This window comes from Scardinius erythrophthalmus (assembly GCF_964197995.2).
Source record: "Scardinius erythrophthalmus genome assembly, chromosome: 18".
NCBI classification, from domain to species: domain Eukaryota; kingdom Metazoa; phylum Chordata; class Actinopteri; order Cypriniformes; family Leuciscidae; genus Scardinius; species Scardinius erythrophthalmus.
This window is the reverse complement of record NC_138238.1, coordinates 2025698-2040697: the sequence shown is the minus strand read 5'-3', so window position 1 is coordinate 2040697 and position 15000 is coordinate 2025698. Positions and strand designations below refer to the sequence as shown.

General features: G+C 36.7%; 1 protein-coding gene across 2 annotated transcripts in view; it reads right to left on the bottom strand.

Moving 5' to 3' along the window:
• LOC308707081 (zinc finger MIZ domain-containing protein 1) overlaps positions 1-15000 on the bottom strand; it is a 56968-nt gene that overhangs the window by 28540 nt on the left and 13428 nt on the right. The window contains exons 2-5 of one of the 2 annotated variants that reach the window (XM_081393198.1): positions 9715-9782; positions 3505-3624; positions 1792-1905; positions 401-506 (exon numbers count right to left, since the gene is read on the bottom strand). In XM_081393198.1, the coding sequence (XP_081249324.1) occupies positions 401-506; positions 1792-1905; positions 3505-3573 (289 nt within the window). In that variant the 5' untranslated portion in view covers positions 3574-3624; positions 9715-9782. Of the gene's footprint in view, positions 1-400; positions 691-1791; positions 1906-3504; positions 3625-9714; positions 9783-15000 lie in introns of those variants that run through there. The other variant, XM_081393199.1, reaches the window with a different exon arrangement.

The window sequence follows — 15000 nt, the reverse complement described above, 5'->3', positions numbered from 1 at the left end:
TCAGACTGTAGCTCTGTCCTTGTCTTCTCATATCTGTTTCAGCTCTGATAGATCACAAAGAATCGTCAGAGAGTTTCTGCTTCAGAGTAAAATATTTCATTTTTGGGTGAACTACAGAATACTTTTAAGTATAAAGACTGTCTTAAATTACTTTGGAAGTTAAAATGTTAAAATATCTCCTCAAAACTAGGAATAAGACTCAAAAACAGACCATGATGTGCAATGCTTCTTTGTGTGTATTTGATGTAGTAACCTAGTTAGTTGCGTGAGGGTTGTGCTCAGCATCCGGTTCAGCAAAAGCAATGAAAAAATGATGCTCGAGTACAATTTATATGCTCATACGGGCTCTGACGTCACACTCTGTAATTAAAGTCTGGTGCTGATGATCCTGGAGTCTCACCTGCTGATTTGGGAGTGAATTTGTCCCTGTTTGCTGCACAGACGGCGAGCACCCGATACCCCAGATCCATGTCGAAGCCCTGCTGACCTGCTACACGACTCAACACCTGACAGAGACACACACCATATTCAAACAGCACTGCAATATCAGCATTCAGGCATGCATGTTCTGTCATAGTAAAACTGCACAGGGTGGTTGTGGTTTGGGGGATTTCTGGGAATGAATCTCTCTCCTGATTTGCAGGTCGGCTCATTCGCTCAACACCACCACATCCTGAGGCCTGATTCCCTCTGAAACACAGACGTGCAGGAAGAAATCCCTCATATCTGTGTCTTAATTATAGTTAAACACATCAGACAGAGATATATGTGTGTCTAAAGCACATAATTAAACATCTGAGGGAGGTTTGGTTTAGCCGTCGCTCCACATTCTCCTTAAATGCAGCTTAGAGATTTCTGCTCTTTCTCTGCAGGACAAGAAGCACAAGCCGACGTGACTGAGTCCATATATATAACAGAATTAATTCAAATGAAGGAGAGCTAATTAGAAATGAAGAGTAGAATAGATTATAACGGAAGAGAGCAGAATAGAAGTCAATAAAATGAATAGAATAAATTGGTGCAGAATAGAAAAGAAAAATTTAATAGAATAAGCACAACAGAACTGAAGAGTAGAATAGAATAGATTAGAGCAGAATAGAATAAAATGCAGAAGAATAGAGGAAAATAAAATGAATAAACTAATGCATAAAATAAAATAGAATAAGCACAAGAGAATAAAAGAGTAGAATAGAATAGTTTACAATAGAGTTGAGCAGAATCGAATAAGATTTATAGAATAAGTTGGTGGAGAATAGAACAGAAAAATAGAATAGAATAAGCACAATGGAATTGAAGAGTAGAATAGAATAGTGTACAAGAGATTGGAGCAGAACAGAATAAAATGCAGAAGAATAGAGAAATTAAATGGGATGGATTAAAGAACAGAACTGAAGAGAGCAGAATAGAATAAAATAAAATTAATAGAATAAAACTAGTGCAGAAAAGAACAGAAAAATCAAATAGAATAAGCACAAGATAATAGAGTAGAATAGAATAGTTTAAAATAGAGCTGAGCAGAATAGAATAAAATTTATAGAATAAGTTGGTGCAGAATAGAACAGAAAAAATAAAATACAGCAGAACAGAAATTACATTGGAATAGACTCTAATATAAAATGTAAAACAATATAGACCATCATATTATGATATAATATATAGAATATTTAATGTGACGTGAGTGAGGCCAGATGGAAATCTTCACACAAGGTAATTGTCAGAGCCGATTGTTCTTATTAATAACTTGCAGATGAATGCTGATTGGCTAATCGACTGAAAGTGAAATGACCTCACCGTTAGGCATCCCATCAGGCTTTGCTCAAAGGGCCTCTGAAACGCTCGAGGATCTCCACACCAGTCCAACAGCTCCGTCGCCGCCGTCTGGAAGTTCGCTGGATTTTGCAGGTGCTGATAGAAGAAAATCACACACAATCATAAGAACACAAGTTCATATGATAAACCACTTCATATATTATTATAATATTCAGTTATTACTCTGTTAATGTGTGAAATATTCATTACTAATCTACAAAAAAGTTCTGTGTATATTGTTCCTGAGAGTATATGCCCATAATGAAGTCTAATAATTGTGTGAAATCTGCTCTCCAGGTGTCCAGTAGGGGGCGTCACAGCGCTGGGAATGACTGATAAACCCATCAAAACACACTCACACTGTAAAGGCAGAAGCAGAATCCTGAATGATTGACATGATCTCAATAATGACATTTTGATGTCTCACAGCTGTGATGAAGAAACACTGACATAAGATGAGATAAGATCCTAAAAGTGTTTTTATAGAGCACCTATTCTGCTTTATCTCCATGTTCATCTTTCTTGAGTGTGTAATGTTGCTGTTTGAGCATGAGAAATGTTTTAAAGTCCCTCCAGCGGGAGTTCTTCTCTATATCAGTGTCAGTGTTTCTGAACTCCTGAAACGCCTCCATTGTAGTCTTGAGTTTCTTCCGGGAACACGTCACAATATTCCTCATTATAATAATTCATACGCAGAATAAAGGGGCGGGGCCTGGTTGAGTTAGTTAGTAGTGTGTTAAACTGGCGGTTATGGTAAGGGGCGGGACATTTCCCAAACACACTCGAAGCGCTCGACCAATCACAACACACTGCTCCAGCCGACCAATCAGAGCGCAGTGTGCTTTTCAGAAGGAGGGGCTTCATAGAGACAGGAAGTAAACAGAGCGTTACTGACAGACTGGGAAGAGAGCATAGACAGTAAAAGAAATGGACACAGCGACCCCATTGGATTCAACGGAGACAAAGTGAAGCCAATTAGAAACTCTTACTTCCTGGGGGTCGAGCGTACTGCGCAGACTCAAACTGAGCTTGACGACGTAGATGTCACGTGAGCAAACCGTCTGTCTTCTAGTAGCTGTGTCAAGAGAAATCTGAATCCTTCCCTTCCGAGACTTGCAGAGACGGAGAGTGTGAGTAGGAGGTGTCCATGAGATAGGAGCAGGAGAAACTTTTAGTAGGGGTTCTGATTAATTACTTTGTCATTTTGCCTCCACGTTCTCCCGATTGCGCGCGAGCTTCTCCTCCTGTCCATACGGTAATTTCCTACTGTGCGACAGAGAGTCGCGTGGTTATGACGCAATCGTTAGCCTATTTTTACAAAAACTGCTTCTACGGGGCCGTAACGTAAGCTACAAGGTAATGAAGCCTTTTATACATTTTCGTGTTTCTTTAGAAATAAATAATGGACAAATGGAGTCTTTAAACGCCTCAGATGTGAAGTTATTCGCTGTCAAAGTGACGCCAAAATGAATGGGAGTCAATGGGATGCTAACAGCAGGTGGGGGTCCGCTACCCAATGGCGGCGCCCGGGGGTACCTTCAAAAGAATAGAAATCCATGCCCCCCTGGAAGAGAGGAGCCGCAACAATGGAGAATATGAGGAAATAATCAACACTCAAGCTGGAAAACCTGTTCTAGTAGAGCCTGAAAACACAATCAAGACTTTGTAAAAGGTCTCGCATCTGTTTTCTCTCACCTGTTTGATGCAGAGGAGCCGGTCGTTGGTTTGCTGGATGTGTCTGTCCATGGACGGGAGAGAATTCATCCTTCAGGACCGTCTCTCTGTCCCTATCGCACAGCCATCAACACTTAATCCCTGGAAAACACACACGATTTAGACACAGTGCCAGACAAAATGATCAGACGCAAATAAGTAAACATCCAGTTCTATATTACTGATATAATTTCTCATCTGTCATACTTTAGTTTGCATCTTTTCTTCATTATTTACAGCATGAAGAAGTACATAAACTTATGGCTATTCATTTAACATTGAGATAAACGTGTGTTTGTGTTTGTGTGTGTGTGTGTGCAGGAAGCATTTCTGTGTCTGGTGTAAAATAATGAAATCAGGTCAGAGTATGAGAGCCGATTCCATAATCACATGATCTCCCGTTTACATCATCTGTCTCAGATGGTCAGTGATATTTAGATATATTAGTGTGAATGAACAGTGTAAGCGGGATCTCTCGTGTACTCGCAACTATCAGCTGTGTGTGTCAGACTGTGGGCTGTAGCGACTGGAACACTTGCGTAACTAGCAGATGATATGCTGAGACAGGCCACACACACACACACACGCACACACACACACACACACACACGCGATGGGAAACATGTCGAGAAGCAGAGGGAGTGTTTCCTGTAGTTTAGTGTGAACGTCAGTAACTGGTTTGTGTTTCATCACTGAGTGAGAGACGACACGTCAGACACGTGCTAAAGCTCCACCGGCTCCTCAGTGACACACATGCTGGATTAAGAGGATTACAATCATCACTGTAATACAGACGGCAAGAATGAGGAAGAAAATAAACATGCTAAAAGTATAAAGACACAACAAATGGAGTAAAAATGGGTGGAAATAAACTTGTGTAAATGCATTTCTGCAGAACTTCAGAACATAAATCAGCATGAAATTAATACAAAACAGTGTTAAAAAAGCGATTGCCATATTCATATACCATCATAAAGAACAATTACCATATTCATCTACCATCATACAGAACAATTACCATATTCACATACCATCATACTGAACAATTACCATATTCACATACCATCATACTGAACAATTACCATATTCACATACCATCATACTGAACAATTACCATATTCATATACCATCATACTGAACAATTACCATATTCATCTACCATCATACAGAACAATTACCATATTCACATACCATCATACTGAACAATTACCATATTCATCTACCATCATACAGAACAATTACCATATTCACATACCATCATACTGAACAATTACCATATTCATCTACCATCATACAGAACAATTACCATATTCATCTACCATCATACAGAACAATTACCATATTCATATACCATCATACTGAACAATTACCATATTCATCTACCATCATACTGAACAATTACCATATTCACATACCATCATACTGAACAATTACCATATTCACATACCATCATACAGAACAATTACCATATTCACATACCATCATACTGAACAATTACCATATTCACATACCATCATACTGAACAATTACCATATTCACCTACCATCATACTGAACAATTACCATATTCACATACCATCATACTGAACAATTACCATATTCACATACCATCATACTGAACAATTACCATATTCATCTACCATCAAACTGAACAATTACCATATTCATCTACCATCATACAGAACAATTACCATATTCACATACCATCATACTGAACAATTACCATATTCACATACCATCATACTGAACAATTACCATATTCACATACCATCATACTGAACAATTACCATATTCACATACCATCATACTGAACAATTACCATATTCATATACCATCATACTGAACAATTACCATATTCACCTACCATCATACTGAACAATTACCATATTCACATACCATCATACTGAACAATTACCATATTCACATACCATCATACTGAACAATTACCATATTCACATACCATCATACTGAACAATTACCATATTCACATACCATCATACTGAACAATTACCATATTCATAAAACCATCATACTGGACAATTACCATATTCATATACCATCATACAGAGCGATTACCATATTAATTTACCATCATACAGAACGATTACCATATTCATAAAACCATAATACAGAGCGATTACCATATTAATTTACCATCATACAGAACGATTACCATATTCATAAAACCATAATACAGAACGATTACCATATTAATTTACCATCATACAGAACGATTACCATATTCATAAAACCATAATACAGAACGATTACCATATTCACATACCATCATACTGAACAATTACCATATTCATATACCATCATACAGAGCGATTACCATATTAATTTACCATCATACAGAACGATTACCATATTCATAAAACCATAAGACAGAACGATTACCATATTCACATACCATCATACTGAACAATTACCATATTCATAAAATCATAATACAGAACGATTACCATATTCACATACCATCATACTGAACAATTACCATATTCATATACCATTATCATCATACTGAACAATTACCATATTCATAAGTAGGGCTGGGCAAAAAAACAGATTTTTCGATTAATCGTTTTTTAAAATGTGGTCGATTCAAAATCGATTCTCAAACGCCACGAATCGATTTTTTTCCATATTTATTTATCTATTACCCAAAAGCCAGTATTAGTTTTCCTCCACTGTTCATAGGCTTGCAAACTCCATTTTATAGCTAATGCTGTGAGATTTTATGTTTGTTTTATCTTAATCATAAAATAACCTCAACTAGTGCTGCACAATTAATCATATCGCAATCGCGATGTCAAGCCTACGCAATGACGTGAATGTCCTGTGACACACAGAAAAGACTCGCGCTGATATCGTGCGTGCGCACAAGACAGCCCAGAATACGGTTCTCTTTCGTGCTTGAATGAATAACACACACAATTATGCCGAAATGTCTTTTTGTCGAGTATCTTCATAACATAAGAGCAGTCTTATGATGAACGTGAATGATGAGGCGCGTGTGAGATCCGCGTCTCTGTTAGCAGCGGTTGGTCTCTTAAAGGGACAGTACACAGTAGCCACTAATTATCTCTGTCATTAAAGTTAATCAAAGAACAAAGGGAACAGATAAAAACACTCACTGCTCTTGACTAAATAACTTTTGTAACTTTAATAAGGATTAGTCTATATATACTTTAGAATTAATGCATCGCAGACTGTTTGATAACTTTATTCAATTTCTGTAGGCCTATATGTCCTACCTAGACAGATAAAATATATGCAAGTTTTTTTTATGGGTTTATATGAAGATTGTTAACCTGTTTGATCAAGGCATGCGACTGTTCTGACTTGTCCAATTTTCAGCATAAATCTTTCATCTTGCATCAAAATCCTGTCTATTTATTGTATGTTTAATATATAGGTTGGTAGCTCTTAATTTCTTTTTATTAATTAACCACTTCCAAACTTATGTTCACTTTACTTTCTTTTTTCTTTTTTATAAATATAGGATTTGTATTAAATATATAGGCTATTCATTGAGTGGAATTGAAATCGAATTTAGAATCAAAATCGAATCGAGAATCGAAATCGAAAATCGAATCGAGAATCGAAATCGAATTGAATTGAGAGCTTGAGAATCGAAATCGAATCGATTTGTAAAATCTGAATCGATACCCAGCCCTATTCATAAGCCATCATACTGAATGATTCTCAATTATCAGAGGGTTTGTTTGAGCATCAATAACCAACAATAAACAAACACAACTAGAAGAAAGCTGAAATACAGTTATGAAGGTTTTTCAATCCACAAATCACCAACATTTACCACTGATTTACTGCAGGAACGCTAACTGTAATACTAACCATGGGTATTAAGGCAGAAATGTGGGATATTCATATGTAATTTTATTACATTTAATATAAGTCTACAATAATAATATATGAAAGGAGTAATGGAATTAGTATTTTTTGTTAATAAGCTATAGCATATTTTGTCTTTAGGCTGTTTTTCATTACAAAATGCCACAGAAACCATGTAGATTTCTTGAGTTGCCATCCGTTTTACCTAATGGTAATTTTAATAAAAGTTGAGTTCTAACTCAGTCAGAATATTTCAAACTTACCCTATAAAAAGCTGTAATTGTATATAATTACACTTTTTTTTTTCAAATTACAATTGTAAGTTGTAATTGTATATAAATTGTATTTTTTAAAGATGTTACATTAATGAAAATAAATGTACATGTGCATCATTTCTACAAGATAAAACATGTAATAATATTATTAATATAATAATATGCGTCGCAACCAAATCAGTTTCCGCAGAGCTTGCTCTCAAATGTTAGTCTGGAGCGCTGAAATATTAGTTCACGAGTGCGTTTGAAAGCCGAACGGCCGGAGCGTTTCCCTCTGTGCCTCTGATTCACATCAGCCTCAGGAAATGAGGCCTTTCCTGTCAGAGGAAGAAGAGTTTTACAGGCTCAGACAGGAACGGGTGTAGAGAGGAACATGAACGCCTGAACCGTGAAGCGCTGCGTCTTCTGCTACTGAATGCACATCACGTTCCGCCCGGCTCATCTGAACATCTACTAATGATTTTTATGACGTTTTGTTGAACATTCTGTAACTTTTGTGGAAATTTTGCATGTTTTCAGATCACTTTTACATTCACTCTGTGTGCATGTCATTTTTTATTCTCTTTTTATTATTATTATTATTATTATTATTATTAAAATGCTTGAATAGAAGAAAGGGAAAAAGCACCAACAACAATTATCATCATTGTCATAACAATTCTCCAGAGTCCTTCAGTCTAGATTAAGTTCCTTCAGTCTTTCTCATTTTTTATTCTCTCTTTCCCTGCTGTTGGTCATGATGTCATCACGATGTCATCGCTGGTGTTTTCATATGTAAATGATGCGGAGGACGTTTTTGCACCGGATATAAAAGCACGGCACTCTCATTCTAGTGTTTTACATCTATAATCGGTCATATTTCAGACAGAGTGAAACTGGATATACAACAAATGTAGGTCAGGACTTTATTTTTTTCAACATCGAAAGCGTTTTTTTTTTTTTATTTAAATCTCAGGTAGTTCAACATGAGAGAGATTGAAAAAGTAAAGTTTGCAATTCATTACAGTAGATTTTTTTTTAGCATGCATTTTAAGACCACAGGAATGTGTGTTAACAAAGCAAGTAGTCAATTTTCATTTCATGCTGACGTTAATATAAACAACTTCATAACATGCACAGACACAAGAGAGGGATAGAGGCGGCCGTCACTGCCGCTCACAATAAACACTGTTCACACGCTCAACAGTAACACACTGTTCTGACTGCGTAGTTTACACACACAGTCTATTATACGACCTAATATACATCAGCAGCTGCAGACACACACACACACACACACACACACACACACACACACCATGAATCATGTGTCATACGCAAACAAACGCACAGTCATGTGTTGCAATACATGCACGCGCTCCAGTTTCATTTGATGTTTTTACATTTTCTATCATAGAATATTTTTACATTATGGTTTATATTTTTGCATCATTTTCTGAAGAAAATGAGGTAACACTTTATAATGCATTTTTAAAAATATTTAGTAATTATGCCTTGTAATGCACATTATAATGCACTGTATGTTCTTATGAATAATTGTAACCACAGGTATAATACTTATTTATTTTTACACATTTAGAAAGTATAATGCGTTAACATGACAAACAACCAATTTCAGATGGAATCTGCAAATATTATAATGCATTTTAAGTTTGGTTGGTTACAATTATTTATGAAAAGATGTAATGCATTATAACATCCATTATGAATACCTTTATAATGCATTATACATAATAGGCTTCATTATGTAAAGTGTTACTGAAAGTGTTAGTGAGCTCAAAACTCGAGGCGTTTGCTAGTTACAGTCTCAAATCATTTTCCGGTTCAGGTAAACAACCAGACTTCGCTAACGAAGGACTCCACGATGGCACATTCATGAAACATTTGGAACAAACATGTTCTGACTTCTGTTCGGCTAAAACACAGGTGTGTTCACAGCCACAACGCTCCTCTGATGAGTGTTTTCTCAGCCAGACTTTGTGGATTAAAAGCCTTCTCAGAGAAAACATCCCACACACACATTTTGCTTCACGTTTGCCCCACGATGGCTGAATTCTTACCTGCGTATGTTCTGCGTCCACAGGACCGAACAGGAATATGTTACGAATCCATCAGCTGCTCATCTGACCTGAAAGAAAACACCAAGCAGTGATTAGCTACAGCCGCAATGCAACTAATTTACATTTCCAAAATGTTACTTAAAGAAATAGTTTCAGAGTAATAAAGAATGAACAACCAAATTCATACACCATATTAAACGTTTACCATATTCATATACCATCAAACTGAATGATTACCATATTCATAAACTATCATATTGAACGTTTACCATATTTATAGTTTTATACACCATCATATTAAACGATTATCATATTCATATACTCTCATAATGAATGATTACTATATTCATACTATCATGAACGTTTACCATATTCATACAACACCATCATATTAAACGTTTACCATATCCATACACCATCATATTTAACGTTTACCATATTCATATACAATCATAATGAATGACTACCATATTCATATACTATCATAATGAATGATTACCATATTCATACTATCACAATTAACGTTTACCATATCCATACACCATCATATTAAACGTTTACCATATTCATATACAATCATAATGAATGATTACCATATTCATTTACTATCATAATGAATGATTGCCATATTCATATACCATCAATCATACAGAATATATTCTTTAATATGTGTATTCATATAATACTTGTATATATACATATGTATATACGCACAACTGGTTATATTCTTCTGTTTTGGCTTTGTATTGTACTCTGCACAATAACAATAAAGTTTAATTTGAGAAATTTGTCAAATATTAAGAGTTCAAATATTATATTGTCCATTTATTATGTTTGAACTGACTGTTTGTTCCTTAATGTTATTGTGAAGCGTCCTTGAGCTTGGGAAAGGCGCTATATAAATTAAATATATTATTATTATTATTATTATTAGATTTATTCTAATATGATATTTGAACTCAGTTTTTTAAATATCTCTGAATACTCATACTGCCAATTTGAATATTAATGAGATGATTATTGCTCAAGTGAGGGGAATGTTTGGCTCTGTCTGTCATAATGAGCCTGAAAGCACAAACGTTGATTAAAATAATAATATTTGAATTTTTGCTCGTATTGAATGAATTGAATATATTAAGAATCAATGTTTATCTCACTTCCACAATCTTGGCTGGACTTTTTTGCAATGCATTATGGGGTTAAGTCAAGAGAACCTTTAAATGTTGCCTAAATCAACAGCAGGCAAAATCATCATTATGAAACGTTACAGTGTGTGATTTGTTAATCTAATGAACAGTGAGGCAGCAGATCGTAGCCATAAATCAGTTCCTACACGTCCAAACAAACACCGCGTCCATCCGACGAGATTCACGGCTAAATTCATCTGAACGAGAGTGATTTTCCAGCAGGAGTTCAGGAATGTGAGACTCAGTCTCTCTGGAGGCTTTTATTTTTAGAGTTTCTAGCGTTTGAGGACAGTCGTTCACTGCAGTCTGACCCCCCGCTCACCCTCACAGATCACTGAGGGTTTATGCACATCTCACACCAGATGGACCATAATAACCCTATTGTAATCGGACCAGTAGCACAATCGGAATAAAAAGTCACACGTAACCACGTCAATCAGAATAAATTGGCCACATCTGATTAAAATTTAATTCGGATTGTAAGGGGTGTTTTTTTCCTTTTGCAATCCGATCGAGAAGAACGTGTAAACACTTGATCGGATGGAGAACCGAAACTGGAGAGGACTGTGCATGTGGAAGGACTAGTGTTGTCAAAGTACCGGTACTTCGGTACTGAAAATGTGACGATACCAGAATTATATATTTTTTTCAAATAGTTAAATAAAATAGAAAAATAGTACCAACAGATTTTGCTGTGGTACCGAAATTGGTACCAAGAACCGTAAAATTTTAATGGTATCAGTACCGACTACTGGAATTTTGGTATCGTGACATCCCTAGCAAGGACGTAGAAAATAGCGCAATGATGTATGACGCGCGGAACAGGGTCATTACCACTAAATAAACACTTTCAGGGAGACACAAGACCCTCGATTGTACTACATAATACCATGAATAAATAATTATGTTAAATGTCAATGTTTATGTGCCTAAATAATACACAACGTGTCATGCACACAGTGGCTATATGTTCACATGCAACCAAATAATCCGTTAGTAATCGGATCGACGGCTCAATCGGACTGAAAAGCCTTCATGTAAAAACCTTAATCGATCCGATTCGGCGAACCGAATAAAATTTCGATCAGATTGAAAGGGGTGGTTTATTCCTTTTCTAATCCGATCGAGAGAACATGTAAACACTTGATCGGATTGAAAACCGAAACTGAAAGCACTGCGCATGCGCACTGACGTAGAAATAGCTTAATGACATATGACGAGCTGAACGAGCTGTTGTTCCCGTTTAATAAAGTGTCATATAAACGAGTGTCCCGTCATTCTAAAATTCTACTTACTCCTTTTTTTGGTCTAATCATACGAGCCACATCTCAGACTGATGCAACCAGCGTCTCACGCACATTAGTTCACTATTTGGCAATTAGTCTGGAAATAAGCAGATAATGTACCAGGGTCAATACCACAAAATAAACTCTCATTACCACAAAATAAACTCTGTCAGGGAGACACAAGAACCTCGAATGTGCATAATTCTATAAATAAATATGTTAAATGTCAAATGAATAAATAAATATGTTAAATGTCAATGTTTATGTGCTTAAATACACAGCGTGTAACTAACGGCATCCCACATGAAACGGCTGCCGAAGCATTTTCCAAACGGGAGAGTGTTTTGAATCTGAGAATGTCACAGCTTACAACTTCCAATCATTCCTGCATCTATCCCTCCAAAAGAGAGCAGTGTGTGTGTGTGTGTGTGTGTGTGTGTGTGTGTGTAGATGATGCATTAGAGCATAATGGGAAGGAAAAGTCTCTCTCTCTCTCTCTCTCTAATTCCAGATCATTCCGACACCTCCAGCCATTCATCACATGCTCCTCTGAGCCTGAAGCAAGAATAAGGGGGAGAAAAAAAATCAATGGAGTCAGAACTGCAAACAGGCCATAAAGACACCAGGAGGAAGGTACCAGCTGCAGTGGAATTGATTTCTTCAAGTAGAATAACACCTCACACACACACACACACACACACACACAAACACACTGCTTCTGCTAAAACACTTCTGAAAGCCTCCCCGTTCACAGAAATCAACAGAGAATGAGTTATTAATGAAATCGTCTGCTGGTGACAGGCCTACATTAAGCTCGTTTGGGTTTTGGGTGTTTAATTGGATGTTAATGAATCAAAACATTTAGCTGACATTGCATTGTATAAATGGATAATTTGATGATGCTGATTGCTCGGATGAGTCACACTGGAAGCCAAATCAATACAACAGCTACTACTAGGGACGCACAATATAAAAGCCACCATATCGGTATCAATATATTTTCCTTTTTTAATGCTATCGTTATCGGCCTGATAAGAAATTTTGGCCGAAATGTTAAAGCCTGTAAACTACAGGATTATTTCGAGACAATTCAGATGTTCAACACGATGGTCTGGATAGCTTGAAATATGATTTGGAATCGCTTCAAAAAAGGAAAATACAGTAAAGTGCAAAATATTCTGTCATATCGGCTACATAACATTATAATGAGAACATTAGAATAGTGTGCTTGGGACATGGATTTTAATAGTGAGACTGTTTTTGTAATCAGGCTCTCAAAACTTATAGACTAGATATATTTTCAAGATATCGGTTATCGGCTTTCAAATATAAAGAATTATCGGTTATCGATATCGGCCAAAATTGTTATATCGGTGCATCTCTAGCTAATATACACAATACACACTCACACACACACACACACACACACACACACACACACACACACACACACACACACCAGTGATTAAGTGTAATAATGCTCAAAATCTACAATATTTCCTACATTTAGGTGCATCACCACATTGATAAACATCAGTGGCGGACCGACTTTAGCATGGGAAACACTCAGTTTCTCTAAACGGCATGAATGAAATAAAAACAAAGGTAGAGAATCTCTGTTTGGCAACATCTGGCAGCAGAAACACCAGCGGACACGCATGAACACGGCACACACACGCCTCTTGTCTTCCAGAAGATCTCAGCAGACGAGCTGGCAGGAGAACGGATCAGACCATCAGCGGATTCATCCGACAAGGGAAACGTTGAGTTTGTTGATTTTAAAGGAGTCTCAACATACAGTTCCCCCTGAGGGACACATGGGATGTAAAGACAGTCGTGTTCAAAGAAACTCAATAAATGATAGCTATAGAGGTTATGCACTGACGTCACTTTCCCGTCGGACTGAGCAGAAGAGCTGAGAGTGACTGGATTTAATAGGAGAAACTGAGAAAACACGAGTAAAACAAACGATTATCAGTTTAGACTAAAGGTTGGACTCGATATAATGTTCCTCACAACTTACCAAAGATCCAGTGATCATGGATATTAACATTCAGAAGGAATCATGTTTCCTGACATTTATATGAGCCTGATTTCCACGCCAGGGAAATACATAAAGCAAATTTGCCTGTGAACGCACATATGTAATCACTCATATCAGTGTTATATATATCATTATGTCGTCCGGCCCTAAAACTTGTATAGTTTTTTTGTCAGTGTTTATTTAAAAACATCCAATTATGCAGAATATATTGCTAAATACTTGATGAGTTGACGAGATGCGCATAACAATGTCATGCGATATATCGCCCAGCCCTATATAACTATACAATATATTAGGTATGATTTTACCCCTTAATTCAGCATATCGACACACAATGATAACCGCAAATCCTCCTTTCTCTGCCTGGATCCAGTTGATTCTGTGAACTGCAATGTTTCTCTGTTCTGTATAAATAATGAATTATGAATACTCTATTCTGCAGAATATATGATGCTAAATACTGTAGCTCAAACAGTGGAGCGTTGGCGCTCGCAACGCCAAGGTCATGGGCATACCTGTCAACATTTGGGTACCAAAATACGGGAGACCTGGGGGGGGTTCAGTTCAACCACATGCGGTTTCATGTCATCTATACATTACACACCCCATCGCCAAATCATAGAAAAATTCAGTTTAGACAGTTGTACTCATCCTAACAATACACAACAAATCAATATACAGAAAAACAGATTTCTAAAATAAGGTACAGGCCACAAATCTGTGAGTAGGCTTTTCAAAACTGAACAGGTGATGTTGTGTAATATTCAGC